Source organism: Peromyscus californicus, unplaced genomic scaffold (assembly GCF_007827085.1).
Source record: "Peromyscus californicus insignis strain IS unplaced genomic scaffold, ASM782708v3 Scaffold_20__1_contigs__length_68692818, whole genome shotgun sequence".
Lineage (NCBI taxonomy): Eukaryota > Metazoa > Chordata > Mammalia > Rodentia > Cricetidae > Peromyscus > Peromyscus californicus.
Window position 1 is genome coordinate 46,340,906 of NW_026294503.1, and position 25,843 is coordinate 46,366,748.

The window sequence follows — 25,843 nt, forward strand, 5'->3', positions numbered from 1 at the left end:
AGCCCTAAGAGCTAGTGTGTTAACTTCTTTTAAATCTGAGTGTGTACATAATACAGACAGACGGTACCCAGGCATAGTAGTTTACACCTATCAACACAGCACTTAAAGGACTAAAGCCGGGGATTGCTATGAGTTCAAGACTAGCCTAGGCTACAGAGTAAGACCCTGTTTCAAAATGAATCTAATAGTAACACAGAGACTGCAAGGAGAAAGTACAGGTCCTGCCAGCGCAGGTCAGAAGTAAAGCAGAGTGAGCCCTCCCCAGTCCAGATGGTACCCCAGCCTCCTCTACAACAGTGTTCCCAGAAACTCCTGCCAATTAAACTGAGTTGGAATTTGAGTTGGACCCATCAACACCACTGACTAGAAGACAATAAATGAAAGCATCATTTATTAAGCCGGGCGGTGGTGGCGCACGCCTTTATCCCAGCATTCGGGAGACAGAGGCAGGCAGATCTGAGTTCGAGGACAGCCTGGGCTACATAGCAAGTTCCAGGAGAGACCCTGTCTCAAAAAAAAAAAAGAAAAGAAATTTAAATGGGTGCCCAAGCTGCTGGTGTCATAAGAACACTGCACAGAGAGATTTTTACCTTGTGGCTAGTGGTTTTTATTCTTTACTTCCTGAAGTGGCATCTAAGGCCCAAACCTTAGTAGACTGTAAGTTTTAAGCCTGGTAAGTCTTCTTTAACCTGACAAGTTTTCAAATGTTCCTGGGGTGATGGAAAGGTGATGGTGATGAACATCATTAACTCCCAGCACTGCAACAGAATCCTGTGGTCACAGGGCTCATGGGTTCTGGACTTCTTCCTCCTGTGGCCACTGAGGAGCTTTGACTATCAGTCAAAAGTATGGGTCAGGGGTCACCACTGGACTTCAGGCCCACAGGGTATACACCCACCAGAATCCAGAAACTGCAATCTTGGTCAACATTTCTTAAAGCTTTGTATGACTTTTGTGCAATTATAAGTTCTGTTTGAACAAAACACTGTTACTCTTTAAGGCTCTAATCAGTGACAAAGGATGTATCACTCCCTAGTAAGGGGAGTACATTCTTACTGTCATTTTTTAAATATACTATAAAACAATACAGAATTTATGGTGTGTGTATTTTATTTTAGCTTCTTGGGAGTGTAAATGAGAATTGTCACCATAGGATCATGTATTTGAATTCTCGGTCTCAGCTAATAGCGCTCACTGTTTGGAAGCTTATGGAACTTTTAGTAGGTGGGGCCTTGCTGGAAGAAATATGCCCCTGGTGACAGGCTGTAAGGGTTACAGCCTCATCTCACTTCCTGGAACTATTTGGAAAGGATTAGGAGATCTGTTCTTTTTGGAGGAGGTGTGGCCTTGTTGGAGGATGTGTGTCATTGGGGTGGACTTTGATATTTCAAAAGCCCATACCAGGCCCAGTCTCGCTGCCTGCTACCTGCAAATCGGTTCCTAAAACTCTCAGCTACTGTTCCAGCACCATGCCTGTCTGCTTCCCACCATAATGGTAATGGACTAGCCCTCCAAAACTGTAAGCAAGCCCCCAGTTAAAAACTTTCTGTAAGAGTTGCCTTGGTCATGGTGTCTCTTCACAGACTAAGACAGACTCCTTATCTTCACTGAGGAACAGTTCACCCAAAAGCTCTGCTAAAATAGGTAACCCAAGGACAGTGTACCTTCCTGGCCATATTTCAATGAAGCTAGGGCTCCTGGTAACGGGCGACAAGTGACAGGTAAGGATGTTCTCCAAGGTAAGCCATGCCAAGCTCCATCCAAAGGACAGAATTGGTGTCTTCTAGGGCTCTTTATTTTCCTTTGTAGCCCTGGCTGTCCTGGAACTCTCTCCGTAGCCCAGGCTGGCCTTGAACTTACAGAGATCCTGCCTCTGCTTCCTGAGTGCTAGGATCAAAGGTGTGCACCACCACCTGGCTTATTTTCCTTTTTAAATAAATTTATTTGTGTGTGTGTGTGTGTGTGTGTGTGTGTGTGTGTGTGTGTGTGTGTGAACACGTGGGATAAGAGGAGACCAAAGGACAACTTGTAGAAGTTGACTCTCTCCATCTACCACATGGGTCTGGGAATAGAACTCTTGTCAGCAGACACCTTTAGCTGCTAAGCAACTCTTCCAGAGGACCCGGGTTCAATTCCTAGCATCCACATGGTGACTCACAACTGTCTGTAACTCCAGTTTTAGGGGACATACATACAGGCAAAACACCAATGCACATAAGATAAAAATAAATTACTATTTTTTAAAAAGCTAGGTGGTAGTGGCACATGCCTTTAATCCCAGCACTCCCAAATCTCTATGAGTTCAAGGCCCACCTTGTCTACAGAGTGAGTTCCAGGACAACCAATACTACACAGAGAAACGCTATATTGAAAAACAAAACTAACAAAAAATCTTCCCATCTTTAGTCAAGACCCTGCCTAAATGTTCTACTATCTAAAATGGCATGATGTAATTGGTAAAGTTGATGTTCACCAAATCTCAGAAAATGACCATAACCACTTACCAACTCCCTGATCTTGTGCTGTTATTTTGAGACCAGGTATTGCTATGTAACTTAAGCTGGCATGAAACTTCCTGCCTTGGCCTCCTGAATGCTGAGTTACATACATACTCCACCATGCCCAGTATAACTCTATAATAATCTTTTTAAAGTTTTCTGTTTTGAGACAGGGTCTCTATGTAGCCCTGGCTATCCTGGAACTCTCTACATAGACCAGGCTGAGCTTGAACTCAGAGAAATTCACCTGCCTCTGCCTCTGCCTCCTAGTGCTAGGATTAAAGTGCTGCCACACCCACCATGTGTCCTTAAGTATCTGAGCCATCTCTCCAGCCTTCTTTTGTTTTATTAGCATAAATTATATATTATAATAATATGAACATAATTATACATATGATTTTATTGTGATACTTCCATGCATGTAGATAGGTTTTTAAATGTTTATGCATATGGCTGTTTTGCCTGAATGCGTGTCTGTTCACTACATGTACCTAGTACCTGTGAAGGTCGGAAGAGGGCATCAGATCCCCTAGAACTGGAGTTACCTACAGTTAGGAGCCACCATGTGGGTGCAAACAATAGAACCCTGGTATTCTGGAAGAGCAGCCTGTGCTATTGGCTGCTGAACCATCTCTCCAGCCGGTAAATAATGTAGTTTGACTCACTATCCATTATGCTCTGTTCTCTTCCTTCCCGCTCCCATGAATCTTCTTCCCAGCTAATCCCCTTTCTATGCTCACGGTTTTTTTTTTTTTTTTTTTTTTTTTTTTAAAGATTTATTTATTTATTATGTATACAGCATGTATAACTGCAGGCCAGAAGAGGGCACCAGATCTTGTTACAGATGGTTGTGAGCCACCATGTGGTTGCTGGGAATTGAACTCAGGACCTCTGGAAGAGCAGTCAGTGCTCTTAACCTCTGAGCCATTGCTCCAGCCCCCTGCTCACGGTTTTTTTGTTTTCGTTTTTTTGTTCTTTAGTTTGTGTGTGTGTGTGTGTGTGTGTGTGTGTGTGTGTGTGTGTGTGTGTACTTAATGAGCTTCAAGGGCTACTTACAGGATTATAGGTAAGAGGTCAATTACAGAATAGGCATCTTACTGGTGGCAACATCACAGAGGAAATGTCTCTCCCTTGTCCAGCTATCATTAACTCCCTATAGATCCTCGGAGGGGAGCCTCCACGAAGGAATGTTGATGGACTCAATTTCTGCAAGCCTTGTGTAGGTGATCACAGCTACTGAGCATTCAAGGGTGTAATGGCCATGTCCTACCTGGAAGACAGCATTCCACAACACTCCACCCTTTCATTTGTCCCTTACATTCTCTCCACTCCTTCTACCACAGTATTCCCTGAGCCTTAGAGGAAATGATAGTGATATCCCATCCTAGGGATGCACATTCAACAATCACTTATTCGCTTCACACTGACCAATTATAAGTCCCAACATTAACCACTACGTACTGTGAAAAAGAAGCTTCTCTGACCAAAGCTGATAGCAACACTAGTCTTTGAGCAAAAACTTATTAGAGGGCAATTTGACAGGCACACGATGTCCATTTTGGCAAAACAGAAGTAGTGTCCCCACTAGGGTTAATAGCCTTTCCAGCCATAAGCTTTTGACCAGGTTTACAGTACCTGGTAGGAATTCCCTCCAGTGGAACAGGCCTCAAATCCAATTTAAAAAAAAAAAAAAGTTGGTGGTTGGTTACCCCTGTAAGTTATGCCACTGTTTCGTCCGTGGGTATATATCGCCTGATAGGTTGATAGTGCAGCACACAGTACCCACAGCTGAGTAACACTGTTGACAATTCTTCCCCAGCACCTTCTGAGCATTGTGCTATGCTAGCCAACAGAAACACATTTTTTTTTTTAAACTGTCTCATGAATCCATGTGTCTTGGTTAAGGTTTCTATTGCTGTGAAGAGACACTATGACCATGGCAGCTCTTATAAAGGAAAATGTTTCATTGGGACTGGCTTACAGTTCAGAGGTTTAGTCCATTATCATCATGGCGGGAAGCAGGGCAGCATGCAGACAGACATGGTGCTGGAGAGTAGCTGAGAGTTCTACATCTAGATCCACAGGCAGGTGGAAGAGACTGCCACACTGGTCAGGCTGGAGCATCTAAGACCTCAAAGCCCACCCCTAGTGACGTACTTCCTCCAGTGTCACACCTACTCCAATAAGGCCGCATCTCCTAATAGTGCCACTCCCTATGGGCCTATGGGGACCATTTTTATTCAAACCACCACACCATGCTCAACAGAACTCAACTCACTATGAGTTTAAGGTTGAGGAAAACCTTAACTTCTGATACTCCTGCTTTCACCTCCTGAATGCTGGGACTACAGATATATATTTTTTGTTTTTGTAGTGCTGAAGATTGAACCCAGGGCTTTGTTGTTTTTTGTTTTTGTTTTGATTTGTTTGGTTTTTCAAGACAGGGTTTCTCTGTGTAGCCTTTGCTGTCCTGAAACTTGCTCTGTAGACCAGGCTGGCCTCAAACCAACAGATCCTCCTACCTCCGCCTCCCAAGTGCTGGGATTATAGACATGTGCCACAGGCTGCATGCAGAATTTGAATCAGTGTCTCCTGACTGAAGCTGGCGTGCTCGTGTATAGTCACACAGCTGCCACCAAGCCTGATTTTGGTGTGCTGACTCACCTCACCTCACCCTTACACCCCAGAGTGACATCATCTCCAACCCAGAGTCGACTTTAGTTAGACTGTAGCTGACATTCCCTTTCCATCCCTAAAAGGGAGAACCTTTCCAGGGAAGGCGTGAGGAGGACGCCTGCCATCGCTTTCCGTTCATTTCTCTGCTCTGTTTTTAGAACCCCGGTTCTTTGGGGGGGGGGTTGTTTTTTGTTTTTGAGACAGGGTTTCTCTCTGTAGCTTTGGAGCCTGTCCTGAAACACACTCTGTAAACCAGGCTGGCCTCGAACTCAGAGATCCGCCTGGCTCTGCCTCGGAATGCTGGGATTAAAGGCTCTTCCCTCCCTTTCTAAATCAGTATGTAGCCAGGGATGACACTGGTCTCCTAATTCTGCCTCCACCTTCCAAGTCCTGGATTAACAAGCTTGTGCCACCACATCCAGGTATGTGAGACTTCCACAGTTTAAAGGAGCCCGAAGAGCTGAGCATAGTGTCGCACACCTTTAATCCCATCACTTGGGACACAGAGGCAGGTGGACCACTATGATTTTGAGGATAGCCTGGTCTACATACAGAGTTCCAGGACAGCCAGACTACATAGTATGTAGTTGGGTCTTTCTCTCCTTCCCACCAATTCCCAAATAATCACTCTGAGGCTTATATTAATTGTAAATACTCAGCTTATTACTATCTCTTCCATTTTAAGTTAACCCATATTCCTTATTTTTGCTCTGCCACGTGGTGGTTCCTTTATTAGTATGGCACATTCATCTCCTGCTCCCTCTGTGTCTGACTGATTCTGCTCTTCTCCTTCCCATCATCCTTAGTTGGTCACCCGCCTATATTTCCTGCCTGGCTACTGGCCAAACAAATCTTTACAGTGTACGAGAGGATTATTCCACAGCAATAGTGAGACCTTGTCTTAAAAATAATAAATAGCCGGGCAGTGGTGGCGCACGCCTTTAATCCCAGCACTCGGGAGGCAGAGCCAGGCGGATCTCTGTGAGTTCGAGGCCAGCCTGGGCTACCACTCCCTTTACATCTCTATAATGCATTCTTCAAAGATACAAACTGGAAACTTAAATCTGGGTACAGTGGTGCCTTCCTGAAATCCCATTACTTGTGAGGATGAGACCGGAAGAGGGTGAATTCCAGATCAACATAAACTACATAGCAAGACCCAGTCTTCTTGAATCCCAGCACTTGAGATACAGAGGCAGATGGATCACTTGTGAGTTCAAGGCTACCCTGAATTAAATAGCAAGTTCCAGGACAGCCAGAGCTACATAGAGCGGCCTTGAATCAAAAAGGGCAGCTTGGGCTGGAGAGATGGCTCAGAGGTTAAGAACACTGACTACTCTTCCAGAGGTTCTGAGTTCAATCCCCAGCAACCACATGGTGGCTCACAACCATCCATAATCGGATCTGACACCCCCTTCTGTATACATAATAAATAAATACATCTTTTTAAAAAAAAAAAAAAAAAAAGGAGCCGGGCGGTGGTGGCACACGCCTTTAATCCCATCACTCGGGAGGCAGAGCCAGGCGGATCTCTGTGAGTTCGAGGCCAGCCTGGGCTACCAAGTGAGTTCCAGGACAGGCGCAAAACTACACAGAGAAACCCTGTCTCGAAAAACCAAAAAAAAAAAAAAAAAAAAAAAAAAAAAAAGCAGCTTGTCTTATAAGCATGAACATGAGTTCAAACCCCATAACCACCTGCAATGAAGCTGGAGTTCACTGCCCAGACAGCCCAGCCTTCAAGGCCAGTGAGAGACCCTGTCCCAGAAAACCAGGTGGATACCTCCCTTCCCTCTGTCCCAGTGCATGTAGAAATGCACACGTGCACTCTTTTTCACACACACACACACACACACACACACACATAAATGAAACAAAAAGTACAGGAATGGGGATGTAGTTCAGTTGGTAGAGTGCTTGCCCGACATAAACCCCTAAATTCAACCCCCAGCCAAACTAGTCATGATGGCACAGCCTTTAATCCCAGCACAAGGGCACTTGGTCATTAACAGACCACATGAAACATGGTCCCATAAGTGAGTATGCCTCTGGCCTAGTGAATATATAGTAGGGAACAAAAATCTGGACAAAGATGTATAGGGTGAGGAGCTAAAAGTAATAATACTAATATTCTTAATATATTCTAATAATAATAATCAACAGGCGTACCCCTGACACGGACTTTTCTGGTTCGGACTGTAGACAGGTTGAAAGGGATGTGTTTTAAAGATCCCTTTGATTTGGGTAAGTTTTTGGAGGAGGTCAGATGGGGTGGCAGCGTGGCACCATTGGTAGAGTGCTGTTCGGCATGCACAAGGCCTGAATCCAGCCCCTAGCGCTGCGTACCTGAGCACAGTGGTGCATGCTTCTAGTCCTAGCGCAAGGGCTGTGGAAGAACATGGATCAGAAGTTCAAGGTCCATTTTGGCTCCATAAGGAGTTCCAGGCCATCCTTGGACACCTGAGATTCTGTCTCAAAAAGACACTAACAAAACAAAAGTCAAACACTATGGTAGCGATAAAAGACTTTCAGGAACTATCACACTCACGGGGCTTCTCATTAGTGTGCATCGACTCAACCGACTTCCAGTCTTGAAGACTTCTTTTATGATAAATGTCCTGTACTCATGTGTACTGTGTCTTCTTAATTCATTTAAAGAGCTATTTTTAATTTTTGTGTTTCTTTCTGAGACAAGGTCTTGCTATGTAGCCCTGGCTGGCCCAGAACTCTATGTAAAAGGGGCTGGCCTTAAATTCATGGAGACCAACCAGCCTCTGGCTCTTGAGGACTGGGATTAAAGGTGTGTACCACATACCTGGCTATTTTTATTATTTATATGTATTGTGTCACTGTGTTTGTGTATGCCATGTGTATGTGGGTGCTAATAGTCACACTCAGAAGAGTAGCAAAGGACTCTTAACCACTGATCCATTTCTCCAGCCCTCCATGTTATTTATGTGGGTGTGAATGAGATATGTATGCCACATGTATCCCTCAGTACACATGTGGCGCTCAGAGGAAAATGTGCTGGAATCAGCTCTCCTTCCATCATGCTTTCTCTCTCTCTCTCTCTCTTTCCCTCTCTCTCTCTCTCAGATTTATTATTTTATTTTATGTGTATGGATATTTTGCCTGCATAGATGTGTGTATCGCATGCATGATGCATGCCTGGTGGGATGGATCCCCTGGAACTGGAGTTACAGGCAGTTGTGAGCTGCCATGTGGGTGCTGGGAATTGAACCTGGGTCCTCTAAAGGAGCAGCCAATGCTCTTAACTGATGAACCATCTCCCCAGGCCCGTTTATTTCTCTCTTCTAAGATCTTGTTTTTACATTTCACTATTAGGATAAGAATTAATACTGTATCAAGCTGATAATAGAAAAATAAATAAATTTTTAAAAAAAGAAAAAAATCTTGTTTTTATTTTATGTGTATGAATGTTTGACGGACTATGTATGTGTCTGTACCGTGTTCATGTACATGTGTGTACTATGTACCCACAGAGGCCAGAAGAGGGCACTGGATCCCCTGGAACTGAAATTACAGCTGATTGTAAGCCATCACATGGGCACTGGGAACCAAACCTGGGTCTTCTGCAGAGTAGCAAGTGCTCTTAACAACTGAGCCATCTCTCCAGCCCACCCACCATTTTGTTTTGTTTTTGTTTTTGTTTGTTTGGTTGGTTGGTTTTGGTTTTCGAGACAGGGTTTCTCTGTGTAGACCAGTCTGGCCTTGAACTCACAAAGATCCTCCTGCCTCTGCCTCCCAAGTGCTGGAATTAAAGGCGTGTGCCACCAACACCTGGCCCCACCCATCATTTTTTATACCTGTTTGTTTGTTAGAGTGGGGGGGGGGGGGGTTATAATACAGAACTTTGTGTGCCCTACAACTGAGCTATATAAAGAGCACTTTTTAAAATTACTTTTTTTAGACTTTGTTTTTATTTTATGTACATTGGTGTTTTGCTAGCATGTATGTCTTTTTGAGGGTGTCAGAAGCCTTGGAACTGGAGTTACAGACAGGTGTGAGCTGCCTTGTGGGTGCTGGGAACTGATCCCAGGTCGTCTGGAAGAGCAGCCGGTGCTCTTTACCACTGAGCCATCTCTCTAGCCCAGCCAGCATTTTTTGTTTTGTTTTGTTTTTTGTTTTTTGAGACAGGGTTTCTTTGTGTAGCTTTGCGCCTTTCCTGGGACTCACTTGGTAGTCCAGGCTGGCCTCGAACTCACAGAGATCGGCCTGGCTCTGCCTCCCGAGTGCTGGGATTAAAGGCGTGCGCCACCACCGCCTGGCCCAGCCAGCATTTTTATAGTGTATTTTTGATGTACACTGGCTTCGTTTAGATCTATGAATATCACTGTGTTAAACTTGCTTATGGTATTCAGCACAGTAACAATAAGTAACAAATAGGTTTGGAACCTGGGAGCACTCAGCTAACAACATAGCTTCAGTGTGTAATAGGGTACCCCATCTAGGTTTGTGTAACTACCATATATAATGTTCACGCAATAACAAGACGGCCCAATGCCTTTCTTAAAATATGTGCTTATTAATCAAGACACAATGTTGCCCCCTCCCCTCAATCCCATCATCTTGTCTTCTGTAACATGCATTGCTACCTGAGACTTCCTGATATTGTTGATTTGCGCTTCATTTCCCTACTAAGAGTTGACCTTGTCACTGTAGCTTTCCTGTTTAAAATAGGACCTGGTAGAGCTGAACACGGTGGCTTACCCTTCTCTTTCCAGCACTTGGGAGGTAGAAGCAACAAAACTGCCCCGATTTCAGGGCTAGCCTGGGCTAAAGAGTGAGACCCTTTCTCAAAAATACGAATAAATCATAAGAATAAACCAAAATTGGGGCTGGAGAGATGGCTCAGAGGTTAAGAGCACTGGCTGCTCTTCTGGAGGTCCTGAGTTCAATTCCCAGCAACCACATGGTGGCTCACAACCATCTGTAACGAGAGATCTAGTCCCTTCTGGCCTGCATGCAGGCATACATGCAGGCAGAATACTGTATACATAATAAACAAATCTTTTTTGTTTTCTTTTGTTTTGTATTTTTCGAGACAAGGTTTTTCTGTGTAGTTTTGGTGCCTGTCCTGGATCTCGCTCTGTAGACCAGCACCGCCCAGCTTCTTTCTTTCTTTCTTTCATATTTATTTATTTATTTATTTTAAGGTTTGTTACTGGGCGGTGGTGGCACATGCCTTTAATTACAGCACTCTGGAGGCAGAGCCAGGCAGATCTCTGTGAGTTCGAGGCCCGTCTGGTCTACAGAGCGAGATCCAGGATAGGCACCAAAACTACACAGAGAAACCTTGTCCAAAAAAAAAAAAAAAAAAAAAAAAAAACAAGAAAGAAAGAATAAAACAAAAATTAAGACCTGGTACATGCTCAAGATATCTGTTGGATAATGGATAAATCTGTCATCAGTATCTTAATTGTGGATTTCTAGGATCCCCGTAGGAGGTCTGTTAACACATAATACATCAATGACAGTTTTAACATAGTTGGTAGAACTCGGGCGAACGCACTCACACACACACTCAGTAAGGCTCTCACACATTTTCTTTGTGCAAGTTAAAGCCGTGTTCTTTCTGGATTTATTGCCCTGCTCAGCAATGACATCAACAGCACACTCCATTACCCTCCAATAACTATCTCTTTTAAGAGGATATGTGACATTTCAGATAAAGCTCTTTTGTTGGCCTATTGTGGGGACTGGAACCCAACAGTCTCCTGCTTCGGCCTCTCAAGTCCTAGGATTATAGGACAAATAAAAATATAGATAATTCAAGGGATGTATTCCAGCCATGCCTCTGCTGGTTTAGGAGATAAAACCGTGGAGGCCGGGACTAAACAAACATGGGAGCATGACATAAAGTACATGTTTGTTTAGCTCGATGGGAATGACCCGTAAGACTATCAGAACGCCTCACCCAAAGTTCAGCCACTACAGATGAACTAAAACAGTAGTACAAGTAGCAAAATTCGGACAGGAAATGGGGGGAAAGGGAGGACCATTTAGGACTGGCTGGTTAGGGGAGGTAATATGGCATCTCCCAGGCTCCTAAGCATTCCTCATCTCTTTCTGGTGAGAAGGTGAAGGTAGAGCTGCAGAATGCCTGCTCTGTTAGGTCTGGGGCAGAACATTCAGGCCTCTTCTCTCCCCACCAAATCATATCCCAAACAGATTGGGAACTCAGCCGGCGCCCGGGTGCGGGGAAGCCTGGCCGCAGGCCTCCAGGACACTGTCTGCCACACGGCTTAGCTCCAAGGCCGGCCAAGACCAGAGGAAGGCCGTGTGGAGTCTCTGGTTTCCACACACCCGCCCACGCCCCTTCCACCACAGCATCGCGGGGCGAGCAGCGCTATGGGAAAAGGACCAGGCATAAGTCCGGGCAAAGAAGAGGGGAGCAGGAGCCGCCCCAGAAGAAGAAGCCAGGCCAAACGGGCTCCCCGGAAGGCGAGCAGCGTGAGACCTCACGGACATTCCCACCGGCTCGATCACGTAGCTCGGCCCCGCCCGACCCCGCCCGGCCCCGCCTCAATCACTCCAGCCTACTCCCCAGCTGAGGGCCAAGTGGAACCTCCGCCTGCGCCTTTAAGGGGCGTGACCACAGGCTCCGCCCCTCCTCCCCGCGCGCACCAATAAGGAGAGGGAGGCGGGAGGCGGAGCCCGGTGTGGCGAGCAGGAGGCGAAAGATGAGCCGATGCGCAGGCGCAGTGGCCCGGCGATAGGCAGTGTGTTTCCAAAATGGCGGCAGCGATGGATGTGGATACCCCCAGCGGCACCAACAGCGGCGCGGGCAAGAAGCGCTTTGAAGTGAAAAAGGTTGGGTCTCGCCAGCACCTTCCTCAGGGAAGCTAGAGAGGCGTGGATATGGCTGGCAAGCCCGAGAACGAGCGTGGCGCGGGGGAAAGAGCTGCTTTTCGGGGCGTTCCTGGGACCGGGTACCACTAAAGGAAGCTGGGGGGCGGGCCTTAGGATTGATCGGCATGACGGTGGCCCACTATTTGAGGCCATGTTAGTTTCGCTGGGGAAGCTGAGGGGCCAATCGCAGAGCCGCTTACTGAAATACGCGGGGTCGACTTGGTTGCGGGAGCCAACCAAGCGCTTGAGCTGTCACTGAAGTGACTGAGAGGTGGGGGAAGGACTGGGTGGGGTGGGCGGAATGGAGACTTGGAAGAGACTGCGGCGGGTGGAGGATGGGGTAGTGCGGAGAAAGCCGGGAACGTGAGATCTCACCGCAGAGGAGGCTCTGAGGAGCCCTTTCGGGGTTCTCCTTGCCCCGCCCCTCACTGGATCCTTGAGTCTATTGACACTCGGGAGACCTGATTTGGGTACTCGATTGTATGAGGCCTTCATTCGCCTCTCAAACCCGGTCTCGGGTGTAAAACTTGGTTCTTCCGAGATGTCTACTGGTTGTCACATAACTTCTGCCAGTCCCATAGTTCTCTAGTGGCCGGATGCCCTTCTAACAAAAATCAGTCATTAAAAAGCTCGGTGGGCTTTCTTTTAAAAGCAGGCCCAGAACTTGAAGCATTTAGGAAAGTGGAGTACTAATTGTTAATGACTTGGGAACAAGAAAGCAATAATGTGGAACGTCTTTTGGCACGCTATTCCCCTTCATGGTTTGCCAACAGTTTGGGAGAAAGATTACATAAATCTGTTCAAAATGAAGATCTAGAAGTAGGGGATGTTTTCTTCTTAAATATTTTTGGAACATGTCGCTGAGCACACTCCACCCCACCCAACCCCCTTTTTTGGCGTCTGATTGTGGCCATTGCTGCTCAGTTACAGCCAGCAGCCATACTGAAAAATGAAAAGTAATTGTTTTTCCTTCGGAGTTGATGTTGTGGTATGAAAAGTAGTGTAGGAGTTACTAAACTGTGAGTTGAATCTGAAAGAGATGAAGAGTTGAGAAGTCACATCAAAGGGGTGTTTGGCAATGTATGTATAATTGAGAAGCCAGTTGAATTACTTTTAGATCGACTGACTAGAATTAAATAGTTTGAACATATAAAAGTTGAGAACATCAGTTTGTTTGATAAGAGGAAAAGAAAATTGTAGTGGATTCTGCTTTGCCATGAATTAATCTGGTAAGATTTAAGTGATGACCTTGTTCTGTGTACTGACACTGGGTAGGTAACTAGCTATCCAGCTTATCCCATGATTATCCACTTTATGATCCAGTCATCATCTTAGTTCATTCTGTTCACCTCCCTGCTGTGTGTCCAAAACTGCTTGAAGAGCAGATACTTCTGCAGTTTTCTAGTCTTCCACAACTGCCAGGAAAAGCTGCCTGAGAACTGAAGTGTTACTTAACTTAAATTTAAAACAAGGGTTTAAAAGATATTTCTAAGCTGGGCGGTGGTGGCGCACGCCTTTAACCCCAGCACTGGTTAGGCAGAGCCAGATGGATCTCTGTGAGTTCAAGACCAGCCTGGTCTACAGAGCAAGATCCAAAACTACACAGAAAAACCCTGTCTCAAAAAACAAACAAACAAAAAAAGGTACTTCTAATTTGCTTACATTGGTTTGGCTCCCTAAATTATTGTACACTATAGGCAGAAAATTGAAGAGTGAGTCCCATCTTCATATACTCCATCTTTGGATGAATGAGGAAGCATGTATGTGGTTTGCTGTTGTCCTTGGATGTAGTACAAATAGTATAATCCAAAAACATTCTTTCCTTAATAGTCCCTATGGCCAGGGAGTTGGTAGCTGAAGCTGAAACCTGAAATCCTAATGAGTCTGTTACATTACAAGGAAAATGCATTGTTTTCCCCTTTTCTCTTTGCAGTGGAATGCAGTAGCCCTCTGGGCCTGGGATATCGTGGTTGATAACTGTGCCATCTGCAGGAACCACATTATGGATCTTTGTAAGTAACTCAAGGACGATGGGAAGAAGTTGAGGAAATGGTGGTCCTCCCAGTGTGACTGACTTCTTTTTCACACGTAGATACAAAGCACAGTCAGAACCCTTGAGCACTCATGCATCTCATCCATTGGTGTGTTTGAAATAGATTGTTTCATTTTTTGAGACACAGTTTCTATGTGTAGCTCTGACTATACTGGAACTCAGTTTGTAGATCAGCTGGCCTCAAACTCCCAGATCCATCTTCCTCTGCCTCCCGAGGTCTGGGATTAAAAGCCTGAGTCACCACCACCCAGCTCCAATAATAATTTATTTTTATTAGTAAGTTAAATAGTTTAAACTAATTTGCCCAAAGTTGATATCAACTATTTCAAATAAAAAGTTAAATTGTTTTTTAAAATGATGTCCTGGAGGCATACCCAGCTCTCAGAATAAATTACTCATTGTAAAGCCAACAACATCCCATTGAGAATGAGATGTAGGAAGAGTTACCCTTTCTTCCCATCTTATCCAAACACAAAGGGAAAAATAATGAAAGAAAATTACTTTTGAAAGTAGATATGGCAGTGCATGCCTGTAATCCCAGCATTGGAGAGGCATTGGCAGGCAGGAGTATTGTGGCGGGTTACAGGCCAGCCAGCGCTAAAGTTTGAGATACAGTACTCTTATCTGAACTAGGTTTTGTTGGGCAAGATTGCGGTCACAGCCTGGAGGGATGGCAGCAGTTAAGAGCACTGGCTGCTTTTACAGAGGACCCAGGTTTAATTCCCAGTAATCAGCCGGGTGGTGGTGGTGGTGGTGGCGGCGGCGGCGGCGGCGGCGCACGCCTTTAATCCCAGCACTCGGGAGGCAGAGGCAAGCGGATGTCTGTGAGTTCGAGGCCAGCCTGGGCTACAAAGTGAGTTCCAGGAAAGGCGCAAAGCTACACAGTGAAACCCTGTCTCGAAAAAAACAAAACAAAACAAAATTCCCAGCAATCACATGAAGGATTACCAATGGTCTATCACATCAGTTGCAGGTGATTCAATGCCCTCTTCTGGCCTCCAAGGGCACCAGGCATTCTCTGGTGCAGGCAAAGCACCCATACACATTAGATAAATAAGTGAATAAATTATAAAGTAAATTTATAGTCAGCCCTATATAATCTCAAGTTCTATATTTGCGGGTTCAAACAGCATCTGTGCGTGTATAATATATGTGTGTATATCCCCTACACATTCTCCGCATTTACACATGCACACGTAGGCTATTGGGTGGTTCTCTTAGATGTTCCCAAGATATACTATAGTATTTCTTTATGTCTGTCATTTAATTAGGTGGTCTTCTGTTGTAACTATGTTATTTACTACTCTTAACATGTTGTCTAGTACATAATAAAACTGCACTGAATATTTGCTAGATGAATAACAAAACCAAATGGAGTTAACAGTCTGATCACTCCAACTTGGAAAGCATGAATCCAAAGATGTGTGTTGGAAAGCACCATGTGCTGTTTGCTGATAGTTGTTGATGACTCAAAGTTTGTTTGAACTTTGACCTTTCCTGTGCTACAGTGAGAGCAGATCAGCAGCTGCCATCACCGAAACATGGCTGTTTACAGAGTGGAGTCTCCAGTTGTGTGCATGCCCGTCTCTGTCCCTTGTATTTTCACAAGGTGCACCCAGAGAAAATCTTCCTTCCTTGGTGCTCTCGTCCTTCTTACATTCCTTGTTTCAAGTCAGTGTGTGTCTCTGTATTGGAGAGAACATGCTTCTTGGGTGGACGGCAGAGCCCCAGCATGTTCTTTCCCCACTAGATACTTTGTCTCATAATACAGTGTGTATATGTTTTTGTCTTGTTTGTTTTTAAGATATATTTATTTATGTGTATGAGCGCTCTATCTCCATGTATGCCTTTATGCTAGAAGAGGGCATCAGATCCCAATAGAGATGGTTGTGAGCCACCATGTGGTTGCTGGGACTTGAACTCAAGTCCTCTGGAAGCCAGTGCTCTTAACCGCTGAGCCATCTCTCCAGTCCCTTCTTCTCGTTTTTTTCTCGAGGTAGGGTTTCTGTCTAGCTCTGGCTGTCCTGGAACTTGCTCTGTAGATCAGGCTGGCTTTGAACTCATATCCTCCTGCCTCTGCCTTTCCAGTGCTGAGATTAAGTGCCCTGTTTGTTTGTTTGTTTTAAGTTTTGGGGTTTTGTTTGTTTTCTTTTGAGATGGCAGATAGCCAGGCTGGCCTAGAACTCAGTATGTTGCCCACATTGATTTCAAATTCATGATCCTCCTGCCTCTGCTTCCCTCATTGTGTTCAAAATATCACATGAGATAAAATATTGAACTTTAACAAAAACCTGTGACGAATCTGAGTGTAATGGTATATACTCGGAATCCCAGTACTTACGTGGGCTGTCTTAGGGTTTCTATTGCTGTGAAGAGACACCATGACCACAGCAACTCTTTTTTTTTTTTTTCTTTCTTTCTTTTTTCCCTCGAGACAGGGTTTCTTTGTATAACAGCTCTGGTTGTCCTGCAATTCATTCTGTGGACCAGGCAGGCCTTGAACTCACAGAGATCCACCTCTGCTTCCTTAGTGCCACCAATACCCAGCTCTAATCATGGCAACTCTTATAGGGAAAACATTTCACTGAGGGGGCTCACTTACAGTTTCAGAGGTTCAGTCCATCATCCTCATGACAGGGAGCATGGCAGCATGCAGGCAGACATGGTGCTGGAGTAGCTGAGAGTTCTACATCTTGCAGACAACAGGAAGTCGACTAAGACACTGGGCAGTGTCCTGAGCATAGGAAATCTCAAAGCTCGCCCCCACAATGACACACTTCCTCCAACAAGACCATACCCCCTCCAACAAAGCCACCTCCTAATAGTGCCACACCCTGTGAGATTATGGGGGCCAGTAACATTAAGTCTACCACAGTGGTAGAACTAGGAGGATCAGGAGTTCAAAGTCGTCCTTGACTACATAGCAAATTCAAGACAGCTTGACTTTATATATATGAGTTGCCGTGGTCATATATATGAGATCCTTTCTCAGAAAGAACAAGAAGTCATCCTGGTGGGTAGCTCAGTGGTTCCTTCTGCTTCCACCTCTGAAGTGCTGGGGAAAAAGGCATGCACACTATGTCTGTCTTTTGGGGGGTGTCGTTTGTTTTTGCTTGAGACACAATCTCACTGTAGAGTCCAGGCTGGCCTGGAACTCAACAGATATCTGACTGCCTCTGCCTCTGCCTCATGAGTCCTGGATTTCAGGCATGAGCCCCCAGGCCTAGCCTCCAAAAAAAAAAAAATTTTTTTTGTTTCTTTAAGAAAGGGTTTCTTGCCGGGCGGTGGTGGCGCACGCCTTTAATCCCAGCACTCGGGAGGCAGAGCCAGGCGGATCTTTGTGAGTTCGAGGCCAGCCTGGGCTACCAAGTGAGTTCCAGGAAAGCGCAAAACTACACAGAGAAACCCTGTCTCGAAAAACCAAAAAAAAAAAAAAAAAAAAAAGGATTTCTTGGGGGGGGGTTGCGGGAAGGGGGAGGACAAGGAAATCGGTGGCTGATATGTAAAATTAAATTAAAAAGAAAAGAAAGGGTTTCTCTGTGTAGCTTTGCGCCTTTCCTGGAACTCACTCTGTAGCCCACAGAGTAGGCTCTAACTCACAGAGGTCCGCCTGCCTCTGCCTCCTCCCCCAAGTCCTAGGATTATAGGTGTGAGCCACCACATAGCCCTCTTCACCTTTTCCACATCCATTGGAAACGATTACTGGGGGGAAAAAAAGATTAACGGCCAGTTACCCACTTCAGGACCTAGCTGGCCAGGTTGGAAGCTGCCCCCAGGTCCAGTGATGCTTTTGCTCTTGTTCCCACAGGCATTGAATGTCAGGCCAACCAGGCATCTGCTACTTCCGAAGAGTGTACTGTCGCGTGGGGCGTCTGTAATGTAAGGAATCATCTTTACCTATTGGCATGGCTTGTGCATGTATTGCTGCTTGCCCTGCTTGCCAGTCTTGAAAATGATTAGGGGGAAAAATGAGTAGCCCACCTTTCTCCCAAAAGGTATAGAAATGATAAAAACAGATTTTAAATCCTTATAGTATTTACCTTTAACCAGATAAACAGTAGTTAAACTAGTTTGTCTTATTATTATTAAGTGGGCCTACTTTCCTATGCAGTGTTTAATATTTAGACACCTTCAGGGGTTTTCTTCAAAGTGGAGAACAGTCCTGGGAGAGTATCTGCACCTTCTCAACAGACCTTATAAGGGAAGTGTCTGGGATGAGGTTTGGTGAATGAGTGGAGTGTTAAGGTCTCAGTTCTCTGTGTGTGTAAGTTAGATTTCATGCAGAGTGCGTGCGTGCGTGCGTGCGTGCGTGCGTGCGTGCGTGCTCTGCTCTGCTCTGCTCTGCTCTGCTCTGCTCTGCTGCCCCAGAAATAGTCAGTACTGCAGTGTTGGACTGAATGTACAGCCTTGCAGGGTATGACAGCTGTGAAGGAGATGAAACAACAAATATATTATTTCAGGCACATTAAAAATTTATCTATAGAACCATAGTCTTAGTTACATGAGATAAAATTGCCCTGACCTAGCCAGGCGGTGGTGGCGCACGCCTTTAATCCCAGCACTCGGGAGGCAGAGGCAGGCGGATCTCTGTGAGTTCGAGGCCAGCCTGGTCTCCAAAGCGAGTTCCAGGAAAGGCGCAAAGCTACACAGAGAAACCCTGTCTCGAAAAACCAAAAAAAAAAAATTGCCCTGACCAGTCAAGCCCTGGATGCACAGCTTCCGTTTTGACGAAGGAGTCACAGATTCTAGGCTCAGCATCCTCTTTTTCTATCTTACTAGCTAAGTGAATTTGTCAGAGCATTGAACATCTCTAATCCTGGGTTCCCTAGGATAAAATATGGCTAATAGTGAAAGTGTAAACAGGATTAAATGATGTAACTTTTCAAAAGTGCTTGGAAGGCCAGTGAGATTGCTCAGTGGATAAGGGGCCTTGCTGCCAAGGCTTGTGACCTGAGCTTGAGTTCTGGGACACGCATGGTAGGAGGAGAGAACTGACTCACAGGTTGTCCTAACCTACCTACATGAACACACCCAAAGCAAATAAGTGTTTTGTTTGTTTGTTTTTTAAAAGATTTATTTATTTAATGTACGTTGGGGTTTTGCCTGCATATATGTCTGTATGAGGGTGTTAGATCCCCTGGAACTGGAGTTACAGACAGTTGCAAACTGCCATGTGGGTGCTGGGAATTGAACCTAGGTCCTTTGGAAGAACAACCAATGCTCTTAATCTCTTGAGCCATCTCTTCAGCTCCCGAAAATAAATATTTTTAAAGTACTTAGAAGACTCTCAGGACATAGTAAGAAGAAATATTTGTTAAGAAAGTTACATGGTGGTGGCACATGCCTTTAATCCTAGATTCAGGAGGCAGAGGCAAGCAGATCTCTGTGAGTTCAAGGACAACCTGGTCTACAGAGCAAGTTCCAGGACAGCCAGGGCTGTACAGAGAATCCCTGTCTCGAAAAACCAAACAAGAAAAGAAAGAGCTAAATGTGGGGTCAGTGGTTAAGGGCACATACCGCTCTTCCAAAAAACCCAAGTCCAGTTCCCAACACCCACAGCAGGCTGCTCAAGACCACCTATGATTCCAGCTCGGGGAAGTGGACACCTCTGGCCTCTGCAGGCACATATATATACCCACAGTAGGCACACGTACACATAATTAAAAAACAATGATCTTTAAAGGAAAACTAAATGAATAGAGATTTGGGGGTGACCCTTACTAGTGGTCAGGGCTTTGCTTGTAGCCTTGAGGCTGTCTTCCCACCCACTCCTGCCCACTCTTCCCCTCTGTCAGACCCTTTGACCACTTCATAGACCTCATTAGCCAACGATGATGTTAAACATTCACAGAGATAGAGGAAACACACCAGGTGCTTTGCCCTCACCACCTTCAGACTGAAGGTGCCATTCTTCAGTGTGAAGGGAAAGGGTGAGCCTGAGCCTGCTCAGATGGGTCATTGGGTAAAGTGCTTAGTGCCAAGCCGACAACCAGAGTTCGGTCTCTGGAACCCCCACGGGAGAAGAACCCACCCCACAAGTTATCTTTGATCTCCATGTGAGTGCCATGCATACTTGTGCCCACAAATAACACAAATGTAATGTTAAATTGTTATTTAGACACTCAGTGTGTAGCCCTAGCTGGCCTGGAACTCAGATCTGCCTGTGTCTGCCTGTGCTGGGATTAAAGGCATATGCCACCACGCCTGGCTTTTATCTAAATTTAAGAATTTTTGAGCCAGGTGGTATGGTGGTATATGACTTTAATCCCATTCCTCAGGAGGCAGAAACAGGTGGATCCCCAAGTTTGAGGATCCCCAAGTTTACTTATAACCATGGCTACACAGAGAAACCCTGTCCTGAAAAATCCAAAGGAAAAAAAAATTTCTTTAATGAAAAATTTAGATAAAGATGAATTTATTCAGATAGCTTGCCATAAAGGAGAGCCTGGTCATGCTGTGCCATAAGCCTCCAGATTAGGCTAGGGTGCTAGTTCTGAGTCTTGTATGAACCATCTCTGTGAATTAGACAAGTCATTTGTCTGGGGTTCAGTTTCCTGTCTGTAAAGTACAGATAGTAATATCTGTCGTGCCTGCTTGCCGTGGGCTTGAATGAGGTAATAGATGTCAACTTCTTCTGTAAACCTGGGCTGTCAGTATGCCCTTGGTAAACTGTACTGTCTGCTAAATACACCCTTTACTGCATTTGAAATTAAGAGGAAGAAAGATAGAACCGCTCGCATTGAAACCTCCTTCACAGCCACCCAGCCCTGAGTACTTGCTGTTCTGAGGGGTTAAGCCCCATTCTGTAGGATACTTAGCAGGGAGGTGGCAGCTAAAGACAGGTGTCTTGCCTATCTTTGGATGAACTGTCCCTAATACCTAGATGTTGCAGGAAGTATCTCGGGTTCTGCCTCTTAGATTCTGAGGGGGCTTTTTGTTTTGTTGCCTTGTTTTAGACAGGGTATCCTGCTGCTCACGCTGGTCTTGAACTGGGTGTTTAATTGAGTGTGACCTTGAACTCTTGGTTCCCCTACTTCACCTTACAAGTGCTGGGATTATAAGCGTGCAGAAAGGCTTTTTTTTTTTTTTTCTCTCTTGATTTTTAGGTTTTTTGTTTGTGTATTTGTTTGTTTTTTTCCTGATGAGTCATGTTAATAGTCTGAAGGGGGCTGAGTGGTGGTAGCACACACCTTTAATCCCAGCACTCGGGAGGCAGAAGCAGGCAGATCTTTGTGAGTTCGAGGCCAGCCTGGTCTACAGAGTGAGATCCAGGAAAGGCTCCAAAGCTACACAGAGAAACCCTGTCTCAAAAAAAAAGAAAAGAAAAGAAAAAAAATTTTTAAATAAATAAGAGTTCTAAGATGTTCTGTGGGATGTTGCCCTCTCATCTATGGCTGCCCTGTCCCCATGATTGGTATTGACAGTAGGTCATGGCTGCAGTGACCCATAACAACTTGTCTTCTCTTTCAGCATGCCTTTCATTTCCACTGCATCTCCCGATGGCTCAAAACGAGGCAGGTGTGTCCGTTGGACAACAGAGAGTGGGAATTCCAAAAGTAGGTGTTCCACCTTGTTTGGGGTTCTAAGTCTGGGTCCTCTGGTGAATGTCATTCTCCTCCTGGGCTCAAGCTGAAGCAGCTGGAGTGGTGGAGCATGCCCTTTTTCGTTGTTGTTTTTTAGACAGAGTCTTTCTAAGTAGCCCTAGCTGTCCTAAAACAGGCCGGCCACAAACTCAGAGATCTACCTGCTGTCTCCTGAGTGGTAGGATTAAAGGCGTGTACCACCATTGCCTTATTTTTAAGCCAGGTTTTGAGAAAATAAACAGGGATTAGCCAGCATTTTACAGGAGTTTTTTTCAATCTGCTAGGTCTGTCAAAGTGAAAAATATGGGATTCAGAAACGATGGTCAAGTATTCCCAGGGCTAGGCGGTGAAGGTCGGTGGTAGAATACTTGCCTAGCATGTGCAAGGTCCTGGATTCAATCCCTGCTACCACCGAAATGAGTTAGTAAATCTCTATAACCCAACCCTGATAGCTCCATTATGCAAAATTTCATTGTCCAACTGTTGCCTTTCTTTGGGTGTGGAGGGTTGGTCTAGTGGTGCTTGGGGTCTCTTGGTGTAGCCCTGCCTGGCCTGGGTGTTTTTTGGAGTTCCTCCTGCCTCTGCCTCCCCAGAGCAGGATCTTAGATGTGCCCATGGAAACCTGCTCCTGTTGTTTGGGGCTGTTTATTTTTCCTTCAGATAGCATCTCATTCTGTAATTCAGGCTGGCCTCCTTAGGACTCTCCCGCCTCAGCCTTCCAAGTCCCTTTGGCTTAGCTCAGCTGATTGATTCTGATACCAAATTACAGGTAATTGATCACATTTTTATTATTAAAGCTAAGCCAGGTGTGGTAGCGAATGCCTTTGATCTTAAATTTGAGTTCAAGGCCAGCCTGGTCTACATAATGATAGGACTACACAGAGTCTGGAAAAACAAACAAACAAAATGTGTTTAGTGGTTTTCGGGTCTTCCTCTCCAGCATCCTCATGAGGTCGTTTGTTTTGTCTTTCAGGTATGGGCACTAGAAAAGACTCTCCCTAAAGCTTACCTGTTTGTTACTCGTGTGGTGACTTGCCTTCCTGTTAATTATAAATTAGATAGAGCCGTGGTTTGTTTCTTTCCTTTGTCTTGGGAGTTTGCTGTTCCCACAGCCATATTGTATGTTGTGTCAAATAAAGTTGTTAAGTTCGAGAATGGTTGCTGTCTCGTGTATGTAGAAAGAGTGACATGAGAAGGGGCATCTTCAGTGCCAGAAACAACCTCCAAAAGTGCACTGTTCATCACCAGAACAGAGCTGTCCTACAGGGGCATCACAAGGGCACACACAAGGAACCTGTTTAAAGTCTGGAAGTGTGGGTCACTTGTCTTCCTTCTGACATAGCACTGGGCATCTGGATGAGGAAGTGACAGCCTTGGACCAGCCAGGTCTGCTCTGGGCCTTCCTCTCTCATGAGGGAGCCTAAAAATGAGTAATTGGGCTTTTTAAGCTCTAAAACACTACAATCCTAATTTGTGTGCCTATGGGTATAGTTCAATAGTAGGGTGTTTGCCCAAAGCCCTGGGTTCAATTGTTGGCCTAAATAAATTAAAAAAAAAAAAAAAAAAAAAAAAAGTTGAGCTTGAATTAACAAGAGCTCAAGTTTCCTTTAAACATGCTGGCCACGGAAGGAGTTGCCAGCCTGATGCTAAGTCAATGGCTGCAGTCTCTACTGAGAAACCGTTTTGTTGCCGTGGTTCTTGTGTGGCTAATTGTTCTGCAGGGGTTGTGAAATCCCGGGCGGTTTTCCTTCCTACAGTACAGTTCCCAGTGAAAGCATTCTTCATTTACTTCAGTCAAAGCTCAGATGAGGCAGATTTGAGACTCCAACTCTTGTCAGAAAAAGATTGCAAAAATGTGTGGAACAATGCTGTCTCGTTTGTTTTCCAAGTTAATTTCAATAAAAATATTTATGTTAATATGTGATGCATCTGTTTTTTTTATATCATTTTCAAGATTATATTCTGCCTTTTTTCTTTTGGTTTTTCGAGACAGGGTTTCTCTGTGTAGCTTTGGTGCCTGTCCTAGATCTCACTCTGTACCCCAGGCTGGCCTTGAACTCACAGAGATCCGCCTGCCTCTGCCTCCCGAGTGCTAGGATTAATGTCATTTGCCACCCCCCGCCCAGTTTACGTTTCTGCCTTTCTAGAAAATACTTTTCCTTTTATGGGTGGCAGTGTGGATGCTCATGAGTGTGCATGTGGAGGTTGCCACTGGGTGTCCTCTATCATTGTCCACAGTTTCTGCACAAGATCTCCCACTCACCAGGGAACTTGCCGATTGCTTAGACTGCCTGGGATCCTCCTGCTTCTGCCACCTAGCTCTCACCTGACTACCTGGGTGCTGGAGGTTAAACTCAGGTTTGCCAGGCAGTCACTTGACTGACGGCCACCTCCACAACCTGCGCTTTCTCTGTTTGGTACCCATCATGGTGTGTAAAGTGTAGCATTCTGTCCTCTGAGCAGTGGCCACCTCAGATCATCAGTGCCTACCGGCAAGAGGCCTGTTTACATTCCCTCAGAGAAGCAGGTCGGAAGGGGCCGATGAGATTCCAGCCACGCCTTCCAGACATTAATGCAACTGCTCTAATTGCTAGTGGCCTGGGGATCGCTGGAGCTTCTGTACCGGATGCTTAAAGCTGGAAGCAGGAGTCCTTGCTGGGAAGAACTTCAGTCTGACTGCTTTGGGGTCACCTACACTTCTGTCTGTCAATAACTCTGTATCCTCTAAGTAAGCCCAGTAAACTCCCCAGAGTGAACTTGGGTGGGATTGGACTTTGATTTGTCATTAGACCCTGAGAGTGTAGAGTGGATATTTGTCCCCCAGGAAGGAATTCTCCCAACACAGATAACCCAGATAAAAATTTGGGTCCTCGCCGGGCGGTGGTGGGGCACGCCTTTAATCCCAGCACTCGGGAGGCAGAGCCAGGTGGATCTCTGTGAGTTCGAGGCCAGCCTGGTCTCCAAAGCGAGTTCCAGGAAAGGCGCAAAGCTACACAGAGAAACCCTGTCTCGAAAAACCAAAAAAAAAAAAAAAAAAAAAAAAAAAAAATTTGGGTCCTCAGCCGGGCAGTGGTGGCGCATGCCTTTAATCCCAGCACTCGGGAGGCAGAGGCAGGCGGATCTCTGTGAGTTCGAGGCCAGCCTGGGCTACCAAGTGAGTTTCAGGAAAGGCACCAAAGCTACACAGAGAAACCCTGTCTCGAAAAACCAAAAAAAAAAAAAAAAAAAAAATTTGGGTCCTCAATTTTTAGAATCTTGCTGTTTGATTGGTTGGGTTTGTTGTTACTTTGTTACTTTTAGACAGAGGCTCACTATGTAGCCCCATCAGGCCTGGAACATACAATGTAGACCAAACAGATCTCAAACTTACACATATTTTAAATTTTTTTGTTTTTATTTTTAGTATCACAAAATGGATGATGGAGACTAGAAATTATGCAAACCCCTAGTAATAAGGAACTTTGAAGTGTAACCTAGATTAAACCCATTTCCTTAACTGCCACTGAGTGTGAGGAACAGCGCAGGATCACATGGAGGGGCCGCAATCATTGCAGTTACATTTGGGGGACCTCCACCTTCACCCCTTCACCTCCTTGACCTCTCCCCAGCGGAAGTTCAAGCTGCATAAATAATTTCATGAGTGAACATGTTTGCTCTTCACCCAGGTGACACATTTAGAGCATATTCCTGTCTAAAAAAACAACTGGGCTAGAGAGATGCCCAAACAAATTGAATTAAAAAAAATTTTTTTTTTGTTTTTTCAAGACAGGGTCTCTCTGTGTAGCTCTGCGCCTTTTCTGGAACTCACTCTGTAGCCCAGGCTGGCTTCAAACTCAACAGAGATCCTCCTGGCTCTGCCTCCCAAGAGTAAAAAAAAAAAAAATTTTTAAAGCCCAGCATTTGGGATTGGAGTCAAGAGAATTAGGAGTTCAAGGTCATTTTTGACTACATGGTTATGGCTAGCCTGAGCTACAAGAGACTCTGTCTTAAATTTCTTAACATCTACATTTCTGTCCCGTTTCAGAGGATTGTTTATTTTGCCAACCAGGTAGACCTAGAGCTGAATTAAAGTCCAGTAGGGAGACTGCAAAGAGGATAGATAGATGAGAACCTGAATGTACTGATGCTGCAGAGATACACATCCCGACTTGTTCTCCAGGTCC

General features: G+C 45.2%; 1 protein-coding gene across 1 annotated transcript; it reads left to right on the forward strand.

The window, feature by feature from the left end:
• Positions 1–11,871: 11,871 nt before the first annotated feature.
• Positions 11,872–23,597, forward strand: Rbx1 (ring-box 1). Its single transcript, XM_052748405.1, has 5 exons — positions 11,872–12,005; positions 13,978–14,056; positions 17,906–17,976; positions 21,568–21,653; positions 22,654–23,597. The coding sequence occupies exons 1-5, from the start codon at positions 11,928–11,930 to the stop codon at positions 22,664–22,666; spliced, it is 327 nt and encodes a 108-aa protein (XP_052604365.1). The 5' UTR covers positions 11,872–11,927; the 3' UTR covers positions 22,667–23,597.
• Positions 23,598–25,843: the final 2,246 nt, after the last annotated feature.